The sequence below is a fragment of the Manis pentadactyla genome, chromosome 9, assembly GCF_030020395.1.
Source record: "Manis pentadactyla isolate mManPen7 chromosome 9, mManPen7.hap1, whole genome shotgun sequence".
Taxonomy (NCBI): Eukaryota; Metazoa; Chordata; class Mammalia; order Pholidota; family Manidae; genus Manis; species Manis pentadactyla.
This window is the reverse complement of record NC_080027.1, coordinates 114,492,597-114,517,705: the sequence shown is the minus strand read 5'-3', so window position 1 is coordinate 114,517,705 and position 25,109 is coordinate 114,492,597. Positions and strand designations below refer to the sequence as shown.

The 25,109-nt window shown below is 35.4% G+C and overlaps 2 protein-coding genes across 3 annotated transcripts in view; one reads left to right on the top strand and one right to left on the bottom strand.

The window, feature by feature from the left end:
• KCNK2 (potassium two pore domain channel subfamily K member 2) overlaps positions 1 to 25,109 on the top strand; it is a 119,595-nt gene that overhangs the window by 43,821 nt on the left and 50,665 nt on the right. The window lies entirely within an intron of this gene.
• Positions 16,077 to 16,632, bottom strand: LOC118926054 (U6 snRNA-associated Sm-like protein LSm3). The gene has a single exon (XM_036912541.2). It carries the CDS (start codon positions 16,595 to 16,597, stop codon positions 16,289 to 16,291), a length of 309 nt encoding a protein of 102 aa, XP_036768436.1. The 5' UTR covers positions 16,598 to 16,632; the 3' UTR covers positions 16,077 to 16,288.

Genomic DNA, 25,109 nt, shown 5'->3' with positions numbered 1-25,109 from the left:
CAGGAGTTTGTATGGAAAAGATTAGGAGTAAGAGATGGTATGTTCTATTTGGGAATTGCAAGTTATCTATAATTGTTGTTTGTAGTTGAAGAAATTAATCTTCAGGACCATGTAAATCCTTAAGTCAATTTCAGTAGCTCCTTTTGGATGACTGTTATTTCTGCCACTGCCAGGAGTTAAAGGACACAGTCCCTGCTTGCAATTCAATTAGGTGATAAAATCAACACATGAAATAATTGAAGTATAACAGAAATAAATGATGTGTAAGCAAATGTTATATGGAACAACGTGTAAGTGTTATAAGAATGAGAAAAAGGAAAGAATATATGGGCTGGCACTGGAAGAAGTACTTAGTTAGAGAAGGTGGATTTGAACTATGCTTTGAAGAAAATGCATTGATTTGGACAGATAGCAGGAGAAGCCTCCAAGTCTGTGACATGGTTAAGCAGAAATAGAAAGAGAGGAATGAACTTGTTTTTTTTCGAGGATAGAAAAATAAGTATTTGAAGTAGACCAGAGAAATATTTTAAAGGAGTAGTGAGAAATACTATTGACTCATTCAGATGGGAAGAACAGATTTGAATGTAATTTGATATGTGAGAATTTTGGACCTACTATAATAAGATAGAACATGGATTTTCTTTTTTTTTAAAAGTAAAGTGGCAGGTTAAAAGTGACATTAGAAGATGCATCTGTGAGGAAGACAGTGCCTGGAGACTGCTAGCTGAGAGAGCAATTGGGAGGCCATTCCAGTGACCCATGGAAGGGGGTGAGAGTATTGACTGGGATGATTGGAGTTGGTGTTGAAAGGTGAGAGGAAGACAAGACGTTGAAATAATCAGATGCAAGAATCAACAGGCCTTGGTGAATAATACAGTGAGGAGAGAGGAGTCAAAACATGGCCTATTGAAACGAATATGTAGGCATTATGCTCGCCATTCAGAGACAGTGCTGGTCGATCCTGTGAAGAGGAGTAAAACAAAACGGCCAGCATTTTATATGTTGTGTTATATTAAGAAGTTTCAGTTTACTAGTTTTCCCCCTCAATTTTTATGTGTTTGTTCATTCTTTAATCCAGACGAACTAGGAATACAGGCAGACAGGCTCCTTCTGGAGCTCACAGTGGGGCTGAAGAAACCAGCGGTCAGCACACTGTGCGATGATAGAGAGTGGCCAGTGGAGCAGAGCGGGGAGTGGGAGGTGCTCTGAAGAGCACTGGTTCAAGAGCTTTTGGAGCAGGTGCCATGGAAGCTGAAACCTGAAGCATATAAGAAGAAATCAGCTAGGTAGAGGGAAGTGCAGAGCAGAGGCCCTGGCAGTACTAAGGACAGATTTTGGAAGATTCAAGGTTGATGGCCGAGTCCATGCGGCAAAGCCTGGAGGATGAAGCAGGGTCAGCAAGACCACCAGGAGCCAGAGCAGTTAGGTCTTAGGAGGTCATGGCAACATTCTGAATTCAGTGGGGAGCCTCTGAAAGATTTAAGCAAAAGAGAGGGATGATGAGACTTGGGCTGCCATTTGGAGGGCAAAGGAGGAAGCGGAAGACCTGTGAGAAGGCTGTGGCATTAATGCCACGAGAGAAGGTGCTGCCTTGTATTAACCAGGTGGCACTGAGGAAGGTGAAAAAGGGACAGATAGGTGATTGAAAAAGAAAGTTTACTGACGGCACTTACTTCTGAGAATAGTGCCACATTGTGGGGAGGGTAGCATTTTACATTTTAAGTTATTTTAAAACTCATAAGAAATCACTTATACTCTAAGAGAGGATGTTGGCAGAAGTGATGTTAATGGACAACTGTATTCTACTCTGAGGTCAATTTAAAGGTTAGAATAAAATGTAAGATGATTTTATTACCCAAAGGCATTAAAATATAATAAAACTTCCCCTAGTGGAAAGCAAATTGGAATGCCAGGATTTGCCCAAGCCTGTCACCCCCTCATCACGGTCTCTGGGTCAGAATGCAAGCAACAAGGGCATGTGGACGGTTTGCAGCAGCTTTGGGCTTCCAAAGCATCATATTAAGTCTGATGGAAAACATTTCCATGGAGTAGCTATTCTCATATTTACAAAGGACTCTTGTTTTCTACCACTTGAATGCAGAGACTGAATTCAGTTACTTGGTTTCTGGATTTAGTTTTTCTGTATGTTGAACCAGCCACTGGGACTTTCAGGTTGCTTAGACCTAGACTGAATTGAGAAAGCTGTTATCCCAATAGTCACGGATTTATTGCAAATACATATTTTGTCTGTTTGGCCTAATGCTTAATTGATTAGGAAAACACCAACCAACCAACCAAGCAACCAAAAAGCACCAGGAAAAAAAATTAAAGGTTACAGTCATTTTTACAAACACATAAAAGAAGAAGTCAATTTTGGAAAACTGTAAAGCCTTATTCATGTCTTCTGCAGGGGGCCTAGGACCTTTGTGTGGGATGTGGTAGAAAACTATAGCAAAATAGGAAGAGTATTTTCTTTTCAATTTTGTGATCTCATGAAGCCACCATCTGAACTTGGAAATGAATGAACTTGAAGCAGTGGTGTAGAATTTGACAGTCAGCATTTCCCCAGGGGGTGGTGTCACTGCAGTTTTGAGGGTTGGGTGTTATCTTATTAATTTCATGCACTCATACTTCTGTGGCATTTCACTAGTCCCTTGGCTGTTCTCAGAGAACTGCATACTGAATTTTGGAAGCCCATTTTAAAGGAAAGGTAAGGTTCTTCAGGCAGCTTGAAAGGCAAATAATCTCGCAAGGTGACTTCCAGCTTTGACTACAAACTTGCTGCATTTTCCTTTATGGCAGCTTGTTAAAGTGGATAAGTATTTTTCCAAAATACGTAATTTCTGGCACTGTGTGGTTGAAATACAGAAGTTGAAATTAAGGAATTGTTTTGGGTCTTTGATTCTCTGTTTCTCTTCCCATCCGCTTAAATGAATGAAAACAGAGCCTATCTCAGGATATTAACATATGTTCCTTGCCATTAAAAATCTTCATATAGGTTTATTTTCTAAGTTCAGATGTATTTCTCAAAGAAGATGTCTTATGAAAGGAACTTACATTTGCAGAACGTGAAATTATATTTGATAGGCAATAAAGCTGAAGTAGTACAAAAATAGTATTGTAGACTCCAAAGCAATAATGAAATAAAGTAGTTATCTCCTCTTCTCATTATATATGTATGTTACATGAGTCACGAAAAGGTTCAATTCAGAGCATCTAGTACTCAGAATCCTATGCTGATTGGGAGGGGATTTGGGAGCACTAGGGATATAATCTTCCTGGTAATGAGGCAACATTAGTTTTATTTATTTATTTAGGTACTAGAAGAACACAGGGCAAGATAGTATAGCTCTAACAGAAACTGGAAGTCCTAGTGAGAGGTCGGCTGGCTATGGTATCAGCACAGCAGTCATCTCTACCTTGTTCAAGTCAGGAATTGCTTGCATTCTGAAACAAAATATACTTACATATTTTTCTGCTTACTTGGGAACAATTTGCAATAACAAATTTTTAATCTCCTAGAAAGCAATCACCGTCAAGTGTTGTGACCAAGAAATTACCCAAAAATTGGAAGCCAAGAATTGTCAGGGAGTTCATGCCCTGCATGAATACAGAATCTCTTCTTTTTCATGTCTTTTCCCCTTCCCAACCGCTGACATGCAGCCCTGTTTGTCACGGAGTGTAGATTTAATAGAGCATCTGACTGACCACTAGATATGCAAGTATTACACTAACTGTGATTAAAACTAGGTGAGATGATTACCAGAAGAATACTTTTGGTCACTCCACTATTTAATTTGATAGGGAAGGAATATAATAACATTTGTCTAGGTCTATCTACTTTTAGCTAGCAATTATGCTACAAATTTGCTTTTATCCCAATCCTTGTTTTAAAAATGCTTTTTTAGATTTGTGCAGTCTTATTATTGGAAAATTGGCATTGCTATCGATGTGGTACTGTAAAAATAGCATGATGTTTACCAAATGAGGTTCATGTGTAAATCTTGTGGTTATGTGCACATAAAGTGCAATGCAGGTATGACTAATTGTAAATGGAAAGTAATGCCATGCAGCCAACTGTTGGTTCTAACATACTATCGGGGAAAATGTGATCATATGAAATAATATAATGAAAATATTAACAATGTGAATATTGATAATATATAGATACCTTGAAAGTCACACATCAAAACATGAACATTAGTTACTCATCTTAAACTTGTTTCCCTTTCAACTTTATTTTTAAAACAAAACAGCAATTACGTGGGCAAATTTATTTGAGGTGTTTCACCTCTCCTCTTAAAGCTTAGGTTTTCCATATTGAAGATGAAAATAAAGGGTGAAGTTCCTAAAGGGCAAAATAAAAAGGAGAGGAGGGGTCTGGAGTAAGTCATACTCTGCCTGCATAGGTTTTGTTTAAAGAATCCATGTTTTAATAGATTATTTCAGTGACACCTGTAGATAACGTAACAGAAACTATGTTTTAATTTGATACATGAAAGATACAGACATGACCTCATAATAAATATTACACTACAACTAAATAATGCTCTGTGCATATTCATGTAGAACTTAGCCTAGTTTTATTTACATAGTACAGCTTAGAATGAAAATAGTTCTCCCTGTTTTCATTAAAAGAGTGATACAGTAGAGGGATAATCACATTTCATTTCAAAAAAATCTAAATTCAGATTTTTGTCTTTGCCCTTAATTAGACTTGTATTTTGAGCAAACCACAGTGCTTTTATTATCCCTAATTTTCTCATTTGTCAAATGGAGCTAGTATTTCTCACAATCAGAGCTGCTGTGAAGGTCAAAAAGATTATGTATGTGAAAGTAGTTTCTACCCTGAATGGGAGTATACTAATTTAAACTGATTTTACTCTTAGAGTAATTTTTATTTTATTATTAAAATAAGCCAATGTTATTTTTTGCACATTTATTTATATTAGTAATGTCAACAAAGAAGGAAAATACATTCTTTCTTAAAGCTTTAATCCATACACTTTAATTCTTAACACATAATGTTTGCCTTCTCTTAACTTTTTAAGGTTTATTCAAACCAGCTATTCTCACTGTACTGTCATATTTGACTAGTTTATTCATCTAGTTAATTTGTATTTTGTTTAATGAAATGAGTTGATGATGTGTAGATAATAATGAAATATAGATTTATTAATCTATTAATCTTTTAATGATATGTAGATAATCCAAAATGTGATCATCAAAATAATATGTAATGTAACCTTGAGGTGTTACTATGAGTTGAGTATAATAAAATTAATACTGGTATCAATCTGTTTTCTATACGATATTTTTGATTCTTAAAAAATTGATGCCTCTATATTAAGATATGCTGTTATTTTCTATAACAATCCTCACATCTTAGTGGCTTTACACTAAAAATAAAAGTTTATTTTTTATTCATACTGTGTATCCAGTGTGGATTGACAGGAGGGTCCTGCTCATTGTCCTTGCCTGGAGACATCTGCTGATGGTGTTCGTGCTCCATGTTTTTCCATGATCATTAGGGCATAGGGAGGAAAGCATGGGAAATGGCACATGGGCTAACCAAGCTTCCCATACGTGCGCACATTGTTTCAACTCATATGACGTTGGCCAAACCAACTTCAAAAACATAGGTGGGGAAATGCAATCCTACCATGTGCTCAGAGGAACCAGGATATTTGATGATAGCCTAATAACCACCAGAAACAAATATGCTAACTGGATACCCTCCCTTAAGGTTTGATTTTCAAACTGCTTAAACATTATAAGAAAATATATATTGCATTTTAAGTTGCTTTTCCAAATTATGTCCCCTTCACACCATTACTGCAATATGATTTTTTATTTTTCACATGTAATATTGGCTCTTCTCGTATTATTGAAGGAGGTTGTGTTCCAAAACTTTCTCTATATACAGTGGTTTCATCAATGAAATTATCTCAAAATAAAAATTAATATGTAAAATCCTAATAATCTTAGTTTTTTGGCAGGGATTTTGATGTTATTGGTGATATTATTTAGGGATTCCATTAGCATTTAGAGTATTTTAGTAATGCTCATTTTAAAAGGTCAAATTCATGATGCTAGAATATTAAAATCATTTAGGAAAATAAATTAAAAGACTGAGTTGATTTCTGATGTAGAGGCAAAATAATGCAGGGGTCAGCAAACTATGGCCTGTGGGCCAAATCTGGCCTGCCACCTATTATGTAATTAATTATTAGAGCAACAGCCACACCCATTTATTTTGGTATTGTCTTGCCTTGGTATTGTCTTGCCTTTGTGCTATAATGGCAGAGTTGAATGGTTATGAGAGAGTCCATATGGCCTGCAAAGCTGAAAATATTTTTTCAGAACATGTTTGCAAAACATGGACTAAAAAAAAAGAGTGTAAAGCAAGGAAAAATAATACAGTATGTGAATAAAAGACCTGGATTTGAGTCCTATTCTAATATTTATTCAGTATGTGATTTTTGACTACATCATTGAAATTTTCTGAGTTGTTTCTATCATGTAAATAGTCTAAGTGACTTCCTAACTGGTAAATAATAATAAATGAGCTTACTGTCTCACAGGATTTTATGAAAATTCAAAGGATAATATATGCAATCATGTTTAGTTAACATCACATATACATAATATTGATCATGTTTTAGGAATATCTGCATTTCTTATTTTTTCCTCTTGTCCATTAAGGGTTGAAATAAACCTTGTGGCTCAATTTCTGTGAACCTTTGGGAAGCATATGGATAAGCTTCAAGGGTTTATAATCATGTTTTCTGAAGAGAGTGTCCACAGTGGTGTATCAGATTCCCAAAGGGTCCATAATCCTCAAAGGGATTTATAATTATTGGCTTGAAAAATTTTCACTTTAATTGTCAAACTATTGAAAAGTGGAATTATTTTGGCATCAAAAATTGAGAATACCATAATAGAAATACAGTAGCATATGCTCATGTAATGCTAGCAGACTAAATAATTGCTGAGAGAACTGTGTATTCTGCTCAGAAGACCATGCGAAACTACATTTCTAAAAATAAGAAAATCTTATTCTATTGCTGAACTCTGAGTGATATTTTAGTGTCAAACATTTCATTTCTCCTAAACCCCTGTAGATTCTGATTTGTTTTCCGTAAGCATGATAAGAAATGGTGTATTTTAGAAAACAAGAGTGCTACCTGTCCCAATCCATGACATTCTGGGTTTAAAAAATTCAGACTTTGGGAAAAAATTTCAAGAAAATGAAATTTAAGTGCTACCAAAAGGAGTCAATATATTATTTTGGTGACACATTAGGGGGTAGAAATCATAGATTTATAATAATAGAGTAGTGGTTATGATAAAGATACTCTTAACATTGATAATGATAGAAAGAAAAAAATGACATACACCAGATTGTAAATTACATTTCATAAATTCTTTGCCTTTCCAATGTTTCCTTTCATAAATGTTTTCTAGAGATATGCACTGCTAATTACCTTTCAAAATGTATGAAAACTCCAGGAAAGATACATACATCAAGGCAACTCATGCTTGTATCAGTATAGAAAAGAACTTACATTCTTTTATGAGGCAACATTGGACATAAAATAGTGAGGAATTAAGGGTGCACTCATTGAAAATGAAATGCTGTATACTTTAATTAAAAATTTAATGAAGAGTACACATGCATGATTAAATAAATGAGAGACAAAAAAAGCAATATAAAAAATTTGGAGTTACAGCTAAGTCTTCCTCTTACAGCTGAAACAATCTCATCCTCTACACAGAGTCACCTACTGTTACCATTTCTTGTTGCCATTCTAGAAATCATTTGGGTACATACGTATGTGTGTAAGAGTGTGTGTGTGTGTGTGGTATGCAATTACTATATACATATTCCTTTACAATACAAGTGAAAGCTGTTCCCTACCTTGCTGTCTCCACATAAAAATCAGTCTTGAAAATTCTTTCTTATGGGAAAAAAAGCTCCCTGAAGATGTGCTTTTTTGTTTTAGCAGCTGTGTAATATTCCATTTTAATGATCTGTCATATCCTCAACTCCTTTGATCATCATTAATTTTTGTCACTACAAATAGTACAGCATCAGATGTTATAAGACATATAACATATATATGTTAATAAAATTTCACATTTTCCTTTATCCAGTACCACTTTTGAACAGTCTTTTTCCTCAGAGTGTTTTTTATAAAATCATGATTGTGACTCTTATTTATCATATACACATATAGATTAGTCTTTTCTTATCTGTGGGAATACATAATTAATGTAAACATAGAAAAATGCAAAAATGTATAAAAAAGGAAAATAGGTGTGACCACATTTCCAATAGTAATTTTCCTGTGTATGCTTGATATAGTGGATATTGATAATATATCATAACCACAGGTTTTTAGAGATGTTTAACATGCTAATATCCATGCGTATGAATGTTATAAATTGGAGCTTGTTGGTATAAGATATCTGTCATTGAATGGCTCAGATACGTTAATATGAATTTCAAAGATACGGAAAGTCATTAGTTAATCTACTTCTGATTTATAATGGCTACTAGTTATACTGTTTTGCTTTATGTGGTAAGGGAAAAAAAAGTTTTGTTCACTATTCTCTAGGCAACGTGATTCATCATCTAGATTGTCACATAATCCAGTATAAGATCCAAAACATGTCACTTAAACTGTGAGAAAAAGAATGCAGCATGACCATGTAAATGCTTTGTTATTAGGAGAATTTATCTCACAATTATCTTATATAATCACCAATTTTTTTTCAGTGAAGGTACATGGGTGGAATAAATAATTGCATATTTGCAAATGGCTTTCTACTGTTTTAACACATGAACCATAACTTGGTCAGGTGTAAACTTCTGTAATCACAAATCTTCCCTAACTCTATGGCTGTTTTTCTCTATTTTTTCACATTGGCTCTTATACAGGAAAAGTTTGATACTGGCCTGATCTTCCTTCCTTTATTGGTAACCTATTATCCATAACTGCCTTTTCTTTTTATTGGAGATTTTCCATTACTTTTTACACTGGTTTCATTCATTTTGATTTTTTTTTAAAGAAAATCCTTTATTTAGTTATAGTTTTGGTTATTCTATTGTAATGATTTTGGTTTTCCATCTTCAGGGCCACTGACAATTTTTGTGTTGTTTACTGTTCTCTGTTTTTTTCTATACATCATTTGCTTCTTAAAGTTCTTTCTATGTTTATTTTTTTTGTAACTCTAAAAAATCTTTTGTATTCTGTAAAATTGCAGCATTGATTAGCATTTCTACTATTTCAATTCTGTTCCTTACAGTTTCCTTTCAATATTATATATCCTACCCACTTCTTTTTCTTTACTTTATTTTGTTTTTAGATCCCAGTGGATTCACTTTTGTTGTTGTTGTTGGCTTTAGGCTTTGTATTTGTAGATAACGGTGTTTTGTTCTCTCCTGCTGTGGCTTCCAAACATATTCTGAGACCTGCAGTATACCATTTTCAGAGAGATACTTTTCCTAATTATTCATTTACTTGGCTAATACTGAGCAACTAGTAGTTTCTAGATTGTTGGAGTACATCAAACAAATAGACAAAATCTAGTGAAAGACTTAATTGGAAAATTAATTAAATAGCATGTTGCATGTTAATGATATAGCTTTGGGGAAAAAACAGAACAGGAAAATAGACTGGGAGTGGGAGGCCCAGTTTTCAAGGAGCCTAAAAGATGGTATTTCTTTTCCGGTTGTTCATACTTCTTGTTTTCTTTGAGTTTGCTTTTCTAACTTGTGGACATAGAGTGGGAATCAACACCTCAAAAGCTCCTTCTACTTAATTAAGTGCGGGCAGGCCTAGTAGCAGGATAACATTAAGTATAGTTGCTACCGGTGAGTACATTTCTCTTCACCTCCCTCTGCTCAGTGGGAAAGCCTCCCATATTCTCCATCTATAGGCTCTGAATTGTTACGGAAACAAGGAAGTAGTATTTTTCTAACTATTGTTCTAAACTATCTTTGGGAATAGTCTTATTGATTTCTTGCTAAAATCCTGTGTTCCAGGATTAGGTTTTTTAATAGACTGAATTTAGGGTGAAAGACTTAAACCAAGGTAGTCTTCATAGCTGTAAAGAGATTACAGAAAAGGGGAAAACGTACTAAGAGTCCACGTTTAGGGAAACGTCAGACTTTCTCATAATTGTCTTTTTTTTGTGTGTTTCACACAAATGAGAGTGTGTAAGAAATCAAGGAACAAGGGTGCAGCCAGGTGTTTAACAGTGATTTTCATACTCCCTCCCCTCCTCCCACCTCTCCCAGAATCCTTCCTTAAAATTAAATTTACAAATTCCAAACACACACAACAGATAAATGGATCTATTTGTGCACGTGCATGTGGATGTCTGGTGAGACAGGGTGGTGTATTTCCGGGCAGGCAGCCTGCTTCCACAGTCTAGCGGGACTTTGGGGTCAGACAAATCGGTGTCTAAACACTGGCTGTACCACTTTCAGTTAGCCCTTCTGTGCTTCACTTAACATTTCTGAGCCTTGGTGTAAATAAGTTTTACAACACCATTTCCAGAATGTTCCTTTGGGAATTAACTGAGAAAAATATACCCAAAGTGCATAAGACACTATAATCCCTTGCTCATAATAGATTCACAGTCAGTGTTAAGTTCCTTCTACACATCTTTCTGGGTCAAATGTCCCCAGTCAGAGATTGGGGGATGGGTCTTTCCCCACCGTCTTCACCTAGTCTTAAGGCTTAAACATGCATTCTACTATGTGTGAGGAATTGTGGTAAATCAATTTTAGACAGCAAAGGAAATTGCCCATGTAATGCAAAAATCTCCACTAGGTAGGACAGAGCCAATAAAAAAGATTAATAACATATAATTGATGAATTACCAATGGATTATTTTGCTTTTTGATGGTTATTTGCTTGCCAGAAATAAACAAAAGGTGTGGATTGGTAAACTATAAAATCCAAGAGATATTGAGAGGTCAGAAAAATTATGGCATCAGACTGAAAGATTTGTGTTTTGTATGGTCTGTTGTGTAATAATAGTATAATAATAATAAACAAGTATAGCACTTGATATGTTCTAGGTACTGTTTTAAGTGCTTTATGTATTTCAAGACTTTTTTGTCCTTTACAACACTATAAGGTAGCTTCTGTCATGAGTCCCACTTTTGGGTTAGCAAACCAAGGCATTGCAAGATTAAATAACATGCCTAAATTGTGCAGTGAGGACATGGCATTAATGAGGTTTTAAACCCACAAAGCCTGGCTACAATGTTGGTGCTCATAACCTCTGACCTGTATTACATCATACATTGAAGAAGGTAGTGTATATACTTTTTACCATAAATTTTGAGTGAACCAATGCCATCTGTTGATCATCTTCCCTCCTAACGGTTAGGGACTTAGTTCTAAAACTCCACTTTTCTAGATGAATGCACTATACCACTTTACCTTTGGAAACTTTGCAAGTAATTTTCAGAAAACCGGCTTAAAAAGCACTGGACTCTGATGGATCTTTCAACACTCTTTTTATTTGTGAAAATCAAATCAAGCAAAATGTATCTGCCTTTGCCATGTGTGAGAAAACCTTGTCTGATACTTAGGCTAAATGGCCTGACTCCTTCAATGCTGAGGATATAGCTTTGAAACATGTAAATGTACACTTGGTTTTCTTCTATAGCATAACTTTTAGAAATAAGATACACAAGCTTGAAGGGATTTAATTTGTCAAAATTAAAGAATGCGTGGGAATCTAATCTCATGCCAGAGACAAATCATAAAGATGTGAATAGAAGTTGAATTTAAATGGAGTTTCATCGATGCCCTTTAAAAGTTTTGGTGACATATTCGCTCATCTGAATGACCCAACATCAGCTGTCATCATTCAATTCAGTATCCAGATAATTGGCGTTTTTCAGGTAGTTTACAGTCAGATTCTCTTCTCTTGTCTGACACTGACAGTAGTTGGTGAGTTTTGAACTACTGCCCCAAGGTAATTCCTAAGGCAGCTGTAGCTCCTTACACCTTAATTTCACATTAAATTATATTAAATATAGATACTCAAAACGTGCAAAATTTGCATTTCAACTCTTCAAGTTACACTACTTAATTACCACCAATATTTCAATTTTGTTTTGGTCTTTGTTTCCTATGTTTCTATAATGATGGGGTTAGAAATTCTATTGGTCCTTTCAACTGTTACATTTTACAATTTTGTCAAAAATATTCAGGTGCCCCTTTCCCCTCAATTCATGGCACTTTGTATTGTAAATGCAGAAAAAGATAGGCCATCTCAGACAAGGTATTGTCCTGCAACCCTATGAGAGATGTAAAAGTAATTCCTTCATAGTAACAGGCTTTGCTGTGATATAGTTAATATGTTGACCCCTTGCTGATGAAGGGTATAATATTCTGGGATCTGCTGATGCCCGCTTGGCTCTGACAGTGAACACTGAACTGCAGGAACTCAGAGCACTTCATTTCATGCATTATTTGATTGGTATCAAGAAACTGTTTTTGTTCCATTGTATCATCTGCCAAGTGAGGACCATATAGAAAAGACAATATGGGCTCCACTCCTCCTGATCCCTTTGTTTCAGGGGAAAATGTACCATTAGTATCAGCCTCACCATCATTACCATCATCACTTTATCAATAGCAGACACTTATTCCGAGCATCAGTGGCTGTATTGGAGCCACGAAAGTGACTTCAGCTGGCTAATACTCGGTGACTACTTCCTACCATCATATTAAGTACTTTCTGTGTATTAGATCACATAATCCTATTATTTTACAAATGGGGAAATTGAGGCACAACATGATTCAGTAACTTTCTCAGTGATAAGAATGCAAAACTGGTATTCAAACCCAGCTTTTGAGCTTTAGAGCCTGTGGTCTTAACTACTATGCTATACTGCCCTCAGTGGGCTTGAAAATAAATTTGAGTCTGTCTGCAGTTGAGGAAAATTGTTGCAAATCAAAGAAGGCATAACTTTCTTGGCGATTCAGATTATTAATATCCACTGAGATCCAACTTTCCAAAATGAAAGAAAATTAAATTTTTTGCATTTATTATGTTTATTATATTACTTTTAAGGCAGTTTGATGATAGATGAATTATATAGTCTTATCATTTCACTGCTTATAGTGTTAAAGAAGAATTTATTCGATGACGCTCGTTAAAGAATGGTAAGGCAGATTTTATTTAGGACTGCTGTAATGGGTGTAGGGACCACCTCAGTGGAGTTCAGTAGTAGCAGGGAGAGACTGGGCTAACTCTGAATACTACAAGACAAAGTGTGAATTTATAGCCAAGAAGTAGGGAGGGTGTCAGTGGATAGAAAATTATTAGAGGAAACATGAGGGGTAAGTGGAAATTTTGGCTAAAATGACTAAGAGGGTTATTGCTGAAGGCCCATCAAGGTGACCAGATATCACTTTGGTGATGGTGGACAATGAAAATCAGATAGTGAGGGTTAAAACTGGGGCTTGGGGATTCTGGCTGAACTGACTTAGCAAGACTCTTGCTAGAACTGGGCTTATGAGGAAGGACATGGTGGCCCAAGACTTAGTCAAAAAGAGCTCAGAAGAGCCTGACCAATGTTTGGTCAAGAAGATAGTTTGCCAATAGATAGTATAGCAATACTATAGGAATACAAATTATATGAAGTTCCTATAGGAAAATCATTTTAGTGATAACCTTTGAAGTGGAATGTCCAGAAAATGCATTACCATAGAAATTCAGATTCCTGATTTATAATTTCTCTTAATACTCTAAGTACTATAAGTGGGAAAACTTTATTCACATTTCTTGCTCAGAAATAGTAACCCATTTCCTTGATGCTACTGGATCATTTTTCTTCCCTCTTGGGGTAAGAGGAGAATCAGATAAATAGCACACGAATTTGCAGCTATTTATAGAAATAGCATTTCATTACACCTTGCACAATCTGTTCATTGGCTTTAGCTTCAGTTTTATCTAAAACATGCATCTTTAAGCACTTTCAGGATCAAATCCAAAACAGTTAGATGCTCTCCACTGTGAGGGGCATGTGGAGACCAAGAAGGACTTTGAGATGAGTGGGTTCACTTCTGCATGTCATGCTCACTTTAAAAGGCTGCTCTGACCAGGGAATCGTGGGCAAGGTTCTAGTGTTAGTTAAGTGAGCTCTCTTAAACGCTCTCTCTCCCACCTTCTGCCCCCTTAACAGGCATGTATTTGCATAGGTGCAAAGCAGACAGGATGCAGTTCTAATGTATTAAAGAAAAAGCAAGAGAAGTTAGGAAACAATAAGCAAATAGATTATTATTGTTCTTTGGCGAAATTCCTTTGCAAGGGAATTTCCCTTCTACCATTAGCTGTAGCTGTAGGTTATACAAATATATCACATCACCAAAAAAATGTTTGGTAGCAACCTAATCAGATATGTATGATTTAACAATGTTCCGAAAGCAACTTAAGAGACATTGTAACTTCCTATAGGTTTGCAATTTTACCACTGTGATATAGGACCTTTTTATGTAAGTTGCATCTGAAGATAGCAAGGGAGCCATCTTGTGAAATACTGTTTGAACTGCAGGCGCGTGGCTTCTGGGCCAAGAGGAAGTTTGATGATGCTTAAGTTAAAGCAAGATGTCAGAACAGCACTTTGATTTAGTTACTTTAATGGACACATTTTCTTTGATGCGCTCATGTATTCTTTCCCAGTCTAACTAGGTAAAGCAGCAAATATTGGCAGAATGGCATGCCCAGGTGTGGGTCCATTCTCAACAAAGGGTTTCTATACTTCGATCCCGAATGCTTGTGCTAGGCAACTGAGTTAATAGTCTAACTCTCAGCCTTAACTTTTAGTAACTGTTTAACCTTAAACATACGACTTCAATAAAACCTCAGTTTCCTCATTCAGAGAGTGGGAATAATTAGTTGTACTTAATCTCTTAATAAGGTTGTGAAAGGTTGTGTACCTTAATAAGGTTGTGAAAGTTAAAAATATATGCATAAGGGATTAGCACTCTATCTGGTACATAATGAGCAAGCCAAGTGTTAAATAACTAATAGTATTGGCCATTATTCTATGGCTAATGAAAATTTTACTACTTTTTATTGTTGGTAAATGAAAATATAGTAATACAGTAATACCATAGGTAGTCTAGAATAGGTACTCTTATCAAGGTCACCCTAAATACAAAGGGGAAGAGGCAAATTAGCCTTGTGGCTAATGAAGGTCCAATTTGAGAATTCCTCACTTGCATGAGATTGCTTCCTGCTTTTATATTCTTTTTTCCTAAAGGGCCCTTCTCCCCAAATTGTATAGCTTTAGACCCATAAACCCTGCCTCTGTCACAGGGGTATAAATCAGACTCACTTCTGTACACATTTAAAAATACACATGCACATTCCCCTCCCCTGCCAGTGGAAGACAATAACTTAGTTGTTCTAGAATGGATTTTTTTAAGTTTCATATGTGCTTCCGGTGTGTACTGTTGTCTTAAATACAGTGATCTAGAAGATCGATGCACAACTTTGTGGACGTTCTGAAAGAAATATATGTTTTTATCAAGCCACTGCTTAATTGTCTCAGAATCATTTTTCTGGAACCATATTCCTTCCTCAGGGTTTGGTTAGGTTCTTTGCTGTATAGCGTAACTGTAACTTTAACTTGCTTTTTCAAAAAGACCAGATATGATTATCTTACTTTGATTCCTGAAAGTCTTAGTCTTATTTTTAGGTTGCTAAGTAAGGACATCCTGATTTTATAGTTCTTTTTTTCACCCACCTCCAACATTTTACTCCTGTGCCCTACACTGTTAATGTTTTTCTGCATCTAAAGGAATTTAAATTACTTTGTATTAAATAATGCTTTACTTTTGAGGGTGACTTTTTAAAATATAATTTCCGTGGATCAAGAACTTTGCTTTTTCTTCTCAGTCCTGAATAAAATTAATAGCAGTAAAAAAAAAAAAGAAAGCACATATTTAGATCTGAGCATGTCTATTTAAAGTATGAAATATTAATAAAAACCCATAGGCGATTATTATTATTATTATTTTGCGTCTTGTTGATCACATTTATTGAAAGGGTTGGAGAAAAATAAAAATACCATTTATCTTAAGAATTTGTGAGATATATGCAAATCAACTCCTTTCAGAAGTGGAGGAATCCTTGGTCATTTCTTAATATCAAAATTTCTGAAGGTTTCTCTTTTTGAGTACCTTCTACATTTAAAGAGGCAGTCATACAAAGTGTCCTATATTCCACACAGGGCAAATTCTGTGTTTCAGCCAACTCTCAATGGAGGTGCAACTAGTACAATACCATGTCCCCGGACAAAGAGCATCGGAATATTCCGTTTTGTAGGTTTATCTATCTCTTCATATGTTTCTTCATCAATTTCTTTAGTAGTCACAATTTCTTCCACATCACCCAATATCATATTTAAATGTTGATCATAAGCATGTAATCTGTCTCGAAGCTCCCTGTCATTTCTCATTTTCACATAAATTCGTTCATCCAGGCTGAGCCTGATGAGATCCAGGGGCTCTTCTACAGTGTTGGTAGTTTGTTGCTGGTCTATGTCGTCTGCCATGTTTCAAACCCTCCGCTCTTTCCCATGTCTTGCGAGAGCACACCAAAGGCAATTGTTTTTAATTCAACTTGTTTTCTTGAACATCTGCTACATGCATAGTACTACCCAAGACATGTAAACGGAAGAAAAATGATTAAGACAGAGTCTCTGCTCTCAAGAAGTTTATCACCAAGAGGACAGACAAGAAAAGCATGCAACCAAATGACAAGAATTCATGTTAGAGTAAAACCTAATTCCTCTAAAGGAAGTAGCAAGTACTGCATATGTTGAAAGAAGGCTATACCATTAGCAGGTTAAAAGGAGAAGGAATGTGTTGGAAATAGTGTATGAGAGGCACAGAAAGGACAGATAGGATTTCTACATAATAATTAAAGGAACAAATTTGTGTCAGCTAGGAGGAGCACACAACATAAAGATGCAGGGCATCAGAAATGTCCAGCTTAGTTTTTTCAATAAATCATGATGACTCTGGTGTGAGTAGAAGGTAGAAATACTTGCCTAACAGGGCATATTGGGGGATGAGGAGTGGTGATTTATATGTAAAGACCTTTGTACGCTTAAGGGTTTTAAAGCTACCAAGACTGAAGCTCTGCTTTGGGTAGAGTGAACTATTCTGAGATGAATTTGAGTGCAAAAAGAGCACAGTCAGCCTGTTGTGATGCCTAGTGGTGGTGAAGGGTGCAGCTGCACTGCCTACAAAGCCAGTGACTTTTGGATCCAGACCTGTGGGAGATTTGAAAATTCTGGCCCCTGGCAATTGATTTAAACCTAACAGTGTGGTGGTAGTGAGGCCATGAATGTGGGTCACAGCACTGCCCAGACGACACAGAGTTCAGGGCCCTCCTTAGCACACCTGATGTGTGTGTGGGGGGGTGAGAAGGGGCGGACTTCTATGAAAACATGTTCCATGCAGAAAGGTTTTATGACAATTCATGCAGTATTAAGAGAAAAGTCACTAAAAGAGTGGCAGGACAAAGTGGCCACTATTGTTTTCTGCTAGTCCTTCACTAAGGACAAAGCTCTGAATTACTGTAGGGAGGGATACAAAACATGCTAGTTTGATCACTTTTAAAGGAAAAGTACTAGTATTCAGAAGACAAAATGGTAAATAAAAAATTGTAATTACAACTGCAACTCCCCGGGGAAGATAAGTTCCCAGCCTGGGGCAAATTACCTTTGAAGCCTAAATCAGACAAAGGGAGAAATAAAGTGGGAGAAACCCGTTTATTGCTTACAGGCAGTCGCCCACTTCTACTCACCTCTGTTGCAACTGGCTGCAAAAAGGGACCCTACCCTACCTCACAGGTCCAGATACACCGTCACTACTCCTTGTAATCACCTGCTTATACGGAGATGGTACCTCTCTCCACCCCTTAGAAACACCTGTTGATATGGAGATGCACTAAGGTCAGGTGAGAGATTCTGTAAATATAGCAATTCACCCACAACAACCTATGTGCAGAAGAGATTTCAGAGAAGCATCTTTTCATTACCCACCATTTCAGTGAAAGCCACAAAGAAACAGCTGCTTGAGAACATTTTAAGATCAAGCTCTGAAACTTTATCAGGTCCTCTTGAAAACCTCAACACTTAGGATAAGGGAATGCCAGGGTAGGATGGAGATAGGGCTTCGGTGAGGGATAGACATTAGGAAGGGAGCCCGTGGAAGCACTCATTTATTTAGGCATCCAATGGAAATGCACTAGGACCACAGTGATGACTAAGTAAGCCATGGTCCCTGACCTCACAGAACTTCTATTACAGTCTAGTGAGATACATCTTAGGATGGGGAAATGTGTGTGCCGACGGGGTCAAACCCAGTCTTGGGAGTATATAGTGGGGGCTCAAAGAAGACTTCTTGGAGAAATTAATATCTGACCTAAGTAATGATGGATTCCTAGGGGTGATCCAGGTGAAGAGTGGTGGGGATGAGAGTATGTGCATTTGAGGCACAGGAAGAAACATAATCAGCCGGGACCAATAGGGACGTAGTTTAGTTTGGTCAACTCATTACTATCTTTCATCTGCATGATACTTATTTTTAGATAGGGTGAAACTTTTTTTTCTCCAAAATAATAATCGATTTACTCATCCCTTTAATTGAATAATACTCAATTTCCAACTTATTTGTGATAAGTAAAAAAAAAAAAAAATAGGTGCTATTCCTGACCTTATTCTGTTCTTTTGTTCCATCCCATCTACACAATAGTTCCAGCTGTTCTGTAGAGTTTTTGCATGTGCCTTGATGAGATGACTTTTAGGTATTTCATGTTTCCCTTAATACTATAAATAAGATATTTTTCCATTTCACTTAGCATATTTAAGGAAGTGCTAAATTATTACAATGCTGTGGGTTTCTGCATATTTATCATGCACTCAGCTATTTTGCTAAACTCTCTATTTAACAATTTTCAATATTCTTCTGTATTTATGAGATATTTAATTCTACCCACAACTAATATATTTGCCTTTTTCCTTATAATAACTATTCCTGTTTATATTTACTGCCATTACACCTGCTAAAACTTTCAGAATAATAATGTGCAATAGTGATAAAATGGATATCCTTTTTCCCCTCTTGATTTTAAGGGAATTCCTTTGTTATGCTTTAATATAAAGTATGATACTAAACATTTTTGAGATAGAATTCTTTGTCATGATGAGACAATAGTTTTTTATTTCTAGCTTGAAATAACTATAAGAAATGGTACAGAATATTGTCCAATGTCTTTCTGATATATAATGTAATGCATTCTTAGTCTTTTCTTTTTTGTACTTATTGTGGAGTATTTTAATTAATAGAAATGTCTACAAAGAATAACATTACACACAACCATCTACCTATCCACTTTTATCATATCTTAACATTCTTTATGCCATTTTTGTTGTTATATTTGCTAAATAAAACACAATAAAAAAGTTGAAGGCCCTTTGTCATCCTTCCCAATCTCATTAGAAACCCACTCTCCATTCCCATGCACTGATGAATTGATTTTTTTTCTCCACTTTTGTCAGATACCCAGTTTCCAGATATGTTTGGCATGTTTCTGAGCTCCCTGCTCTGTTTGGTCCTTTTCCTGTCCAGTACCACATTGTCTTACAGTGTTTTCAAATAGCTAGAGTGGTTACTGATATCATGGATGAGTAGTCACACCTCATTTTCCCCCCCTATTTCTTAGCTATTATTGGTCCTTTACCTTCTTATGTGAACTTTATAAAAGTTCATCAAGGTCCACTGAAAACTCGTTCACAAAGAATTTAATCCTATTTTATTACACTGAACATAAATTTGGTAAGATTGATACCTGTATATCAATCTCATCAAATTTCTTCATTTCTTCAGGTTTTCTTTTATGTCACTTATTTTGTAACTTATTTTTATAATTTTATTCAAAAATATATATTATATATGGTATTTATTCTTAGCTATCTTTATTGCTATTGCTATTGAGCTCCTTTGTCTTTGAACTATATTTGCTGATTGGTTGTTTCTTTCAGGGAGTTTAGGAAATGTTGTGGGGTGGACATTAAAAGCCCAGACACTGGGCCTGAAATACCTGGGCTTCAATCCCAGCTCTCCCATTTTACTGGTTGTGTGACCTTGGAGAAATGATTTCAACCCTCTGTGCTTCAGTTTCCTCATTTAAAAAATGAGAATAGTAGTACCTACCTTATTATGGTTATTGTGAGAATTAAATTAGTAGGTTTAACTGGTAAGTATGCCTGGCACATAGTAAGCATATATAAACTTATATTACTGTTGTTTACTTCACATTGAATCCAAAAATGTTTTCTTGGTTTTATTAAATCGGTAAGTATATTATCCAAAAAACAGTAATAACTTCAACTTTTACTTTCTTGTTTTACATCTTTTGTTTTTTAAATTCTATAGCATTGACTCACAATACAATATAGTAGAGAAGACATGATAACAGTGGGTTTATCATGTATCTTATGTTAAAGTTCAACACTTGGAAGCTTCACTTTAGGTGTATGTTAGCTATTTGTTTTTTTTTTTTTCATTAAAACCAGGTTAATAAAATTTTCTTCCATTTCTAGTTTGCTAAAAGTTCTGTCTTCAAAGATTATTCAGTTTTATCAAATGCATCCTTTGTTTCAGCATCCTCATGCTTACAAGGTCTCACGGGTTGTATAGTCAGGCCCCTCAGCTCCTACTAGTCTCCCGTGTAATTTACCTGCTGGCCTCCTCAGTCTTCCTCACGTGCACTGGCCCACTTTGGCTTCAGGTCCTACACCCTGGCTCATCCCTCTCTTCCCCCCGATATTCCATGACTCACTCCCTCCCACATCGAAATCTTTGCTCAGATGTCACTTTCTCAGTGATGTCCACTCGGACCACACCACTTAAAATTATTACCATCTTTTCTGCCGTATTCTTAATGCCCCCTATCCTTCTCTTTTTATACCATGTAATGATTTCTAACAATTATATTTTATTTTCTTTACTGTCTATCACACTTTCCTAAAAAGGACCATTGGCTCCATCCATTCCTTTTTCACTTAATGTATCTGTAATGATTAACACATTGTAGGTGCTCAGTAAATATTTCCTGAATAAACCAAATGAAAGTTGAGGTAATCATATTGTTTTCCCTTTCAATCTATAAATGTGGTATATTGTATTAGCTGCTTTTCTGTTGTGAATGAATGTAGATTTGTTACTTTCTCATAATTTTGTCAGCTTTAGCTTTATGTTTTACAAAGTATGGTGCTTGGTACATACAAAATCATGATTACTGTAACATCCTTACTATTATAGTATTCAGTCATTCTCCTTATCCCTAGGAATACATTTAGCCTTTTAACTGATATTAATATTGTTATGTTGACTTTGGCTAACAATTTGGTGACAGATCTTTTTCCATCCCTTTATTTTCATCTGATCTGTGTTATTTTTATGAATTCTAACAATCTCCATCTTTAACCTATTTACATAAATTGTGATTGTTGATATATTTGGCTTCTTTCCTATCATGTTATTTCATGTCATGCTCCTTCTTTATTTCTTTTTTCTCTGCTTTCCTATTCTTTTGTTGGATTGATAGTGGTTACCATTACCTTGAACACATTTTTGGCTAATACTTCATATTTCTAGCATTTTAGCAAAAAAAAAAAAAAATGCCAAACTTCCTTATTGAGCATCCATGTCCTCCCATCATATTGTTACTATTGTCCATTGTTTACTTTTAGTGTGTGTGTGTGTGTGTGCATGTATGTTTTACAATTAATAGTTGATTACATTTTCTGACATTTTTTCCATTTTCGCCCACCTCTATTTCTCCTATGCCATGTTTTCCTTCACTGTTTTTATTCTATCTGAAGTATATAATATTTCAAGAACGCCCAGTTAGTTATTTTAGTAAGGGTTATTTTGTACATCTGAAAAATGTTAAAATAGGATTCTCATTCTTCTTTGAAAGTTTAAATAAAAAATTTCAGAATGATGGTTATGTTTTGTTAGCACTTTGAAGATACTACTCCATTATTTTCCAATGACTATTATTGCTCATATGTTGTTCCTTTGTAAGTTATCTTTTCCCTCTTTCTATCTGATAGCTGTTTAGATTTTATCTTTATTCCTATGTTCTTTGGCTTCTCTGATGTGTCTACATGTAGACTTTTGTTTAGTTATATTTAACACTAAGAGTATACTTTCAGTATGAATCCACACATCTTCAATTCTTGAAAATTCTTCTCAACAGCAATATAGTAAATATTATTTCTCTGCTAGATCTTTTTCTTCTTCTGGAACTCATCTGATTGTTGAGGTCTCTCACTCCTCCATGTCTCTGTTTCTTAAAAACTCCTTTATATTTTTATTTTAAATCTCTTTTCCTTTCTGCATTGTGTTCTATGTGAATTTCTCAGCATCACCTTCAAAATCACCAATTCTTTCTTCACCCACATCACTCTATTTCATTTCTTAAAAAAAAAAGCTAATATGTTTCATTTCCAAGATTTCTCCCTTTCCTTATGTGCCTGTTCATATTTTTATAACTTTTTTTGCATAATTTTAATAAAAAATATGTTCTTTTTCCTATCTCCAATATTCTCATATATCTCTGATCAAAATGTAATTCAGACTCTCTTATGAAACTATTTTCATTTGGAGTAAATTCCTACTCTAGGTGTTGATTGTCTTATGTTTCTTTACAAGCCATTTATTTATGGACTTTGTTTAGAGGCTCATGTTGAGTAGGATAGTTCATATTCTCCTCTCTTTTTCATTCTCTTTTTACTCCTCACTCTTCATTCATCCTTGGATCCTTGCTCAACTTCTCGTATAGGACATTAACAGTTTTTGTGCCAGTATGGAGTTATTTCAAAGCTCTGCTTGGGTCTATCCTATTATCAGATGCTGCATATTGAGAGCAGTTATGGCCTCGGAGTACACTTAGCATTTGAATAGGCCTAACTTAGCTACTTCCTAATTGGCTAGCTCTTGTAGTTCAGACATCAATGTACACATGGGACCAAAATCATTATAACCCAGCTTTTCAAGTACAGTGTTTTAATGGGAATATTTCTCACATATATACTGCCATCCTGGGTTTTCTGTGTAGTAAATCTTTGTCCATTTTCATGTATCTTCATTAGTATTTAAAGAAAAGCTGGTAGATGGCATATTTATTTGGTTTTATTAATAATTTGCAATTTTTGAAGTGTTTTCTTCATCTTTGTGCCCTGAGTATCTAGCACAGTGACTGGCTGTAGAGTTTATTGAATAATTTTCATGGAACAGGCTTAAATCATACTAATAGTTGTTGCAATATTTGATTTCTTCTTTTCTATGAATAGCTTAGTACTTTGTGATATAGAATTGGTCAGAGTAAAATAACAGTATGCATTTTTTTCTTACCTAGATTTTTGTCTCTGTGGAATTGGGGTAACAGAGTCCTACCTCCTAAATTTTTGGTCAGAATTACTTAGATATTTTTTAAAGTGTGTTTAATTCTAGAAGGGTCCATAGCAATCCAATTTCAAATTATTGTTGCTTTTGACATTGCTGCTGTTAATAAATCATAAACTACCATCTCCACATGGAAAGCTGGCTGAGAGTTTAAAGGTTTTCATGAATTGCCTATTAGTCAAACAGAACTCTTAAATCTAGAGTATATGCTGCTGCCAACATGTCCAAACAATTTAACTATGTTACTTAATTTCAGTAAGTCTCACACAGAGGGTAGAAAGGCTACTATTATCTCAAAGTGTTGCTTTTGACAAGTTTTGCTTGACTTGACAGGCTTTCAGTAAATAACCCAAACACACAGAACCAATATGTATTTGGGGTTTATCAGTTTATTATAACAGACACTTGATATTTCCCAGTAATACATATATTCTTAAGTAACAACCCAAGGTTTATGTAACTGTGGTGGAGTGCTAAATTGGGAGAACATCTCAGATCCCAAGTACAAGCATGATAGGTTTGAGCCAACTTAAGCCCTGAAAATGAAATGAAATTTGGCTCTTTGACCAAGGGGGGCCCTGATAGGACCTGCAACAGAGGTTTTTGGATCTTTCTTCACAGCTTTGTGAAAATGAGTAAAGGCAACCTCGGAGTTGGTAAGTCCAGAGTAGGGAGCTCACACTGATAACCACAGTTTGCAGCCTGCATACCCAGCAGGAAGAAGGGAGATCTTCCCAATATTTTGACAAGGAGGCAGGTATACTTTTCACATAGGAATTTCATGTCCTGTATTTAAAGAAAGAAGGAAGATACCTCCCTACCTCAGCAACAACACAGGAACCACAGCTTGCCACCAATGAGAAACTGCCACAGCCTCGAACTCTTCTCCAAGGAACTTTGGTTCAAAACAGCCCTCCTCAAAGTCCCTCCAGAAACCTAATACAAAGCTGACCTTCCCTTTGTCTCTTGGGACTGGCCTATCGTTTGCTGTAGTTTCCTTGTCCTGAATTGCAATGCATCTGATCTTCTCAAATAAACTCATCTGCTAGTAAAATAACTATTTTAATTTTTAGGGTTAATAGCCTTTTGGCAAAAATTGTTTGGCCTTTACATGGAGTTTATTATCTTCTTTAGACACACAGCAGCATTATATTTTTGTGAGTCATATTTATCCTTCATTTCTTTATGGTTCTTCCCTAGGAATTATGCTTAGAGAATTATTCTTCTGTCCTTTCTTTGTAATATTTTATGGTTATATTTTCTTTATACTTGATAATTTAATCAATCTGATAATATTTAGTGTATAATGTGAGATAAGGACATAATTTATTGCCAAGTAGCTTACTATTTATCATATCATTATTTACTGAATAATCAACTCTTAAATATATTTGATATATTTATCAAATATGAAATTCATTTATATGCTGGGGTCCTTTTTTATGCTTTGTACTACTTTTATTCACTAATTTGCCACATACTTTTCATTATGAAAATTAAAGATACTGTTTTTTAAATTTGGAAGTAAACTTTGCTTCACATTAGTCTTCCTTGTAAATATTTACTGATATTGTTAATTTT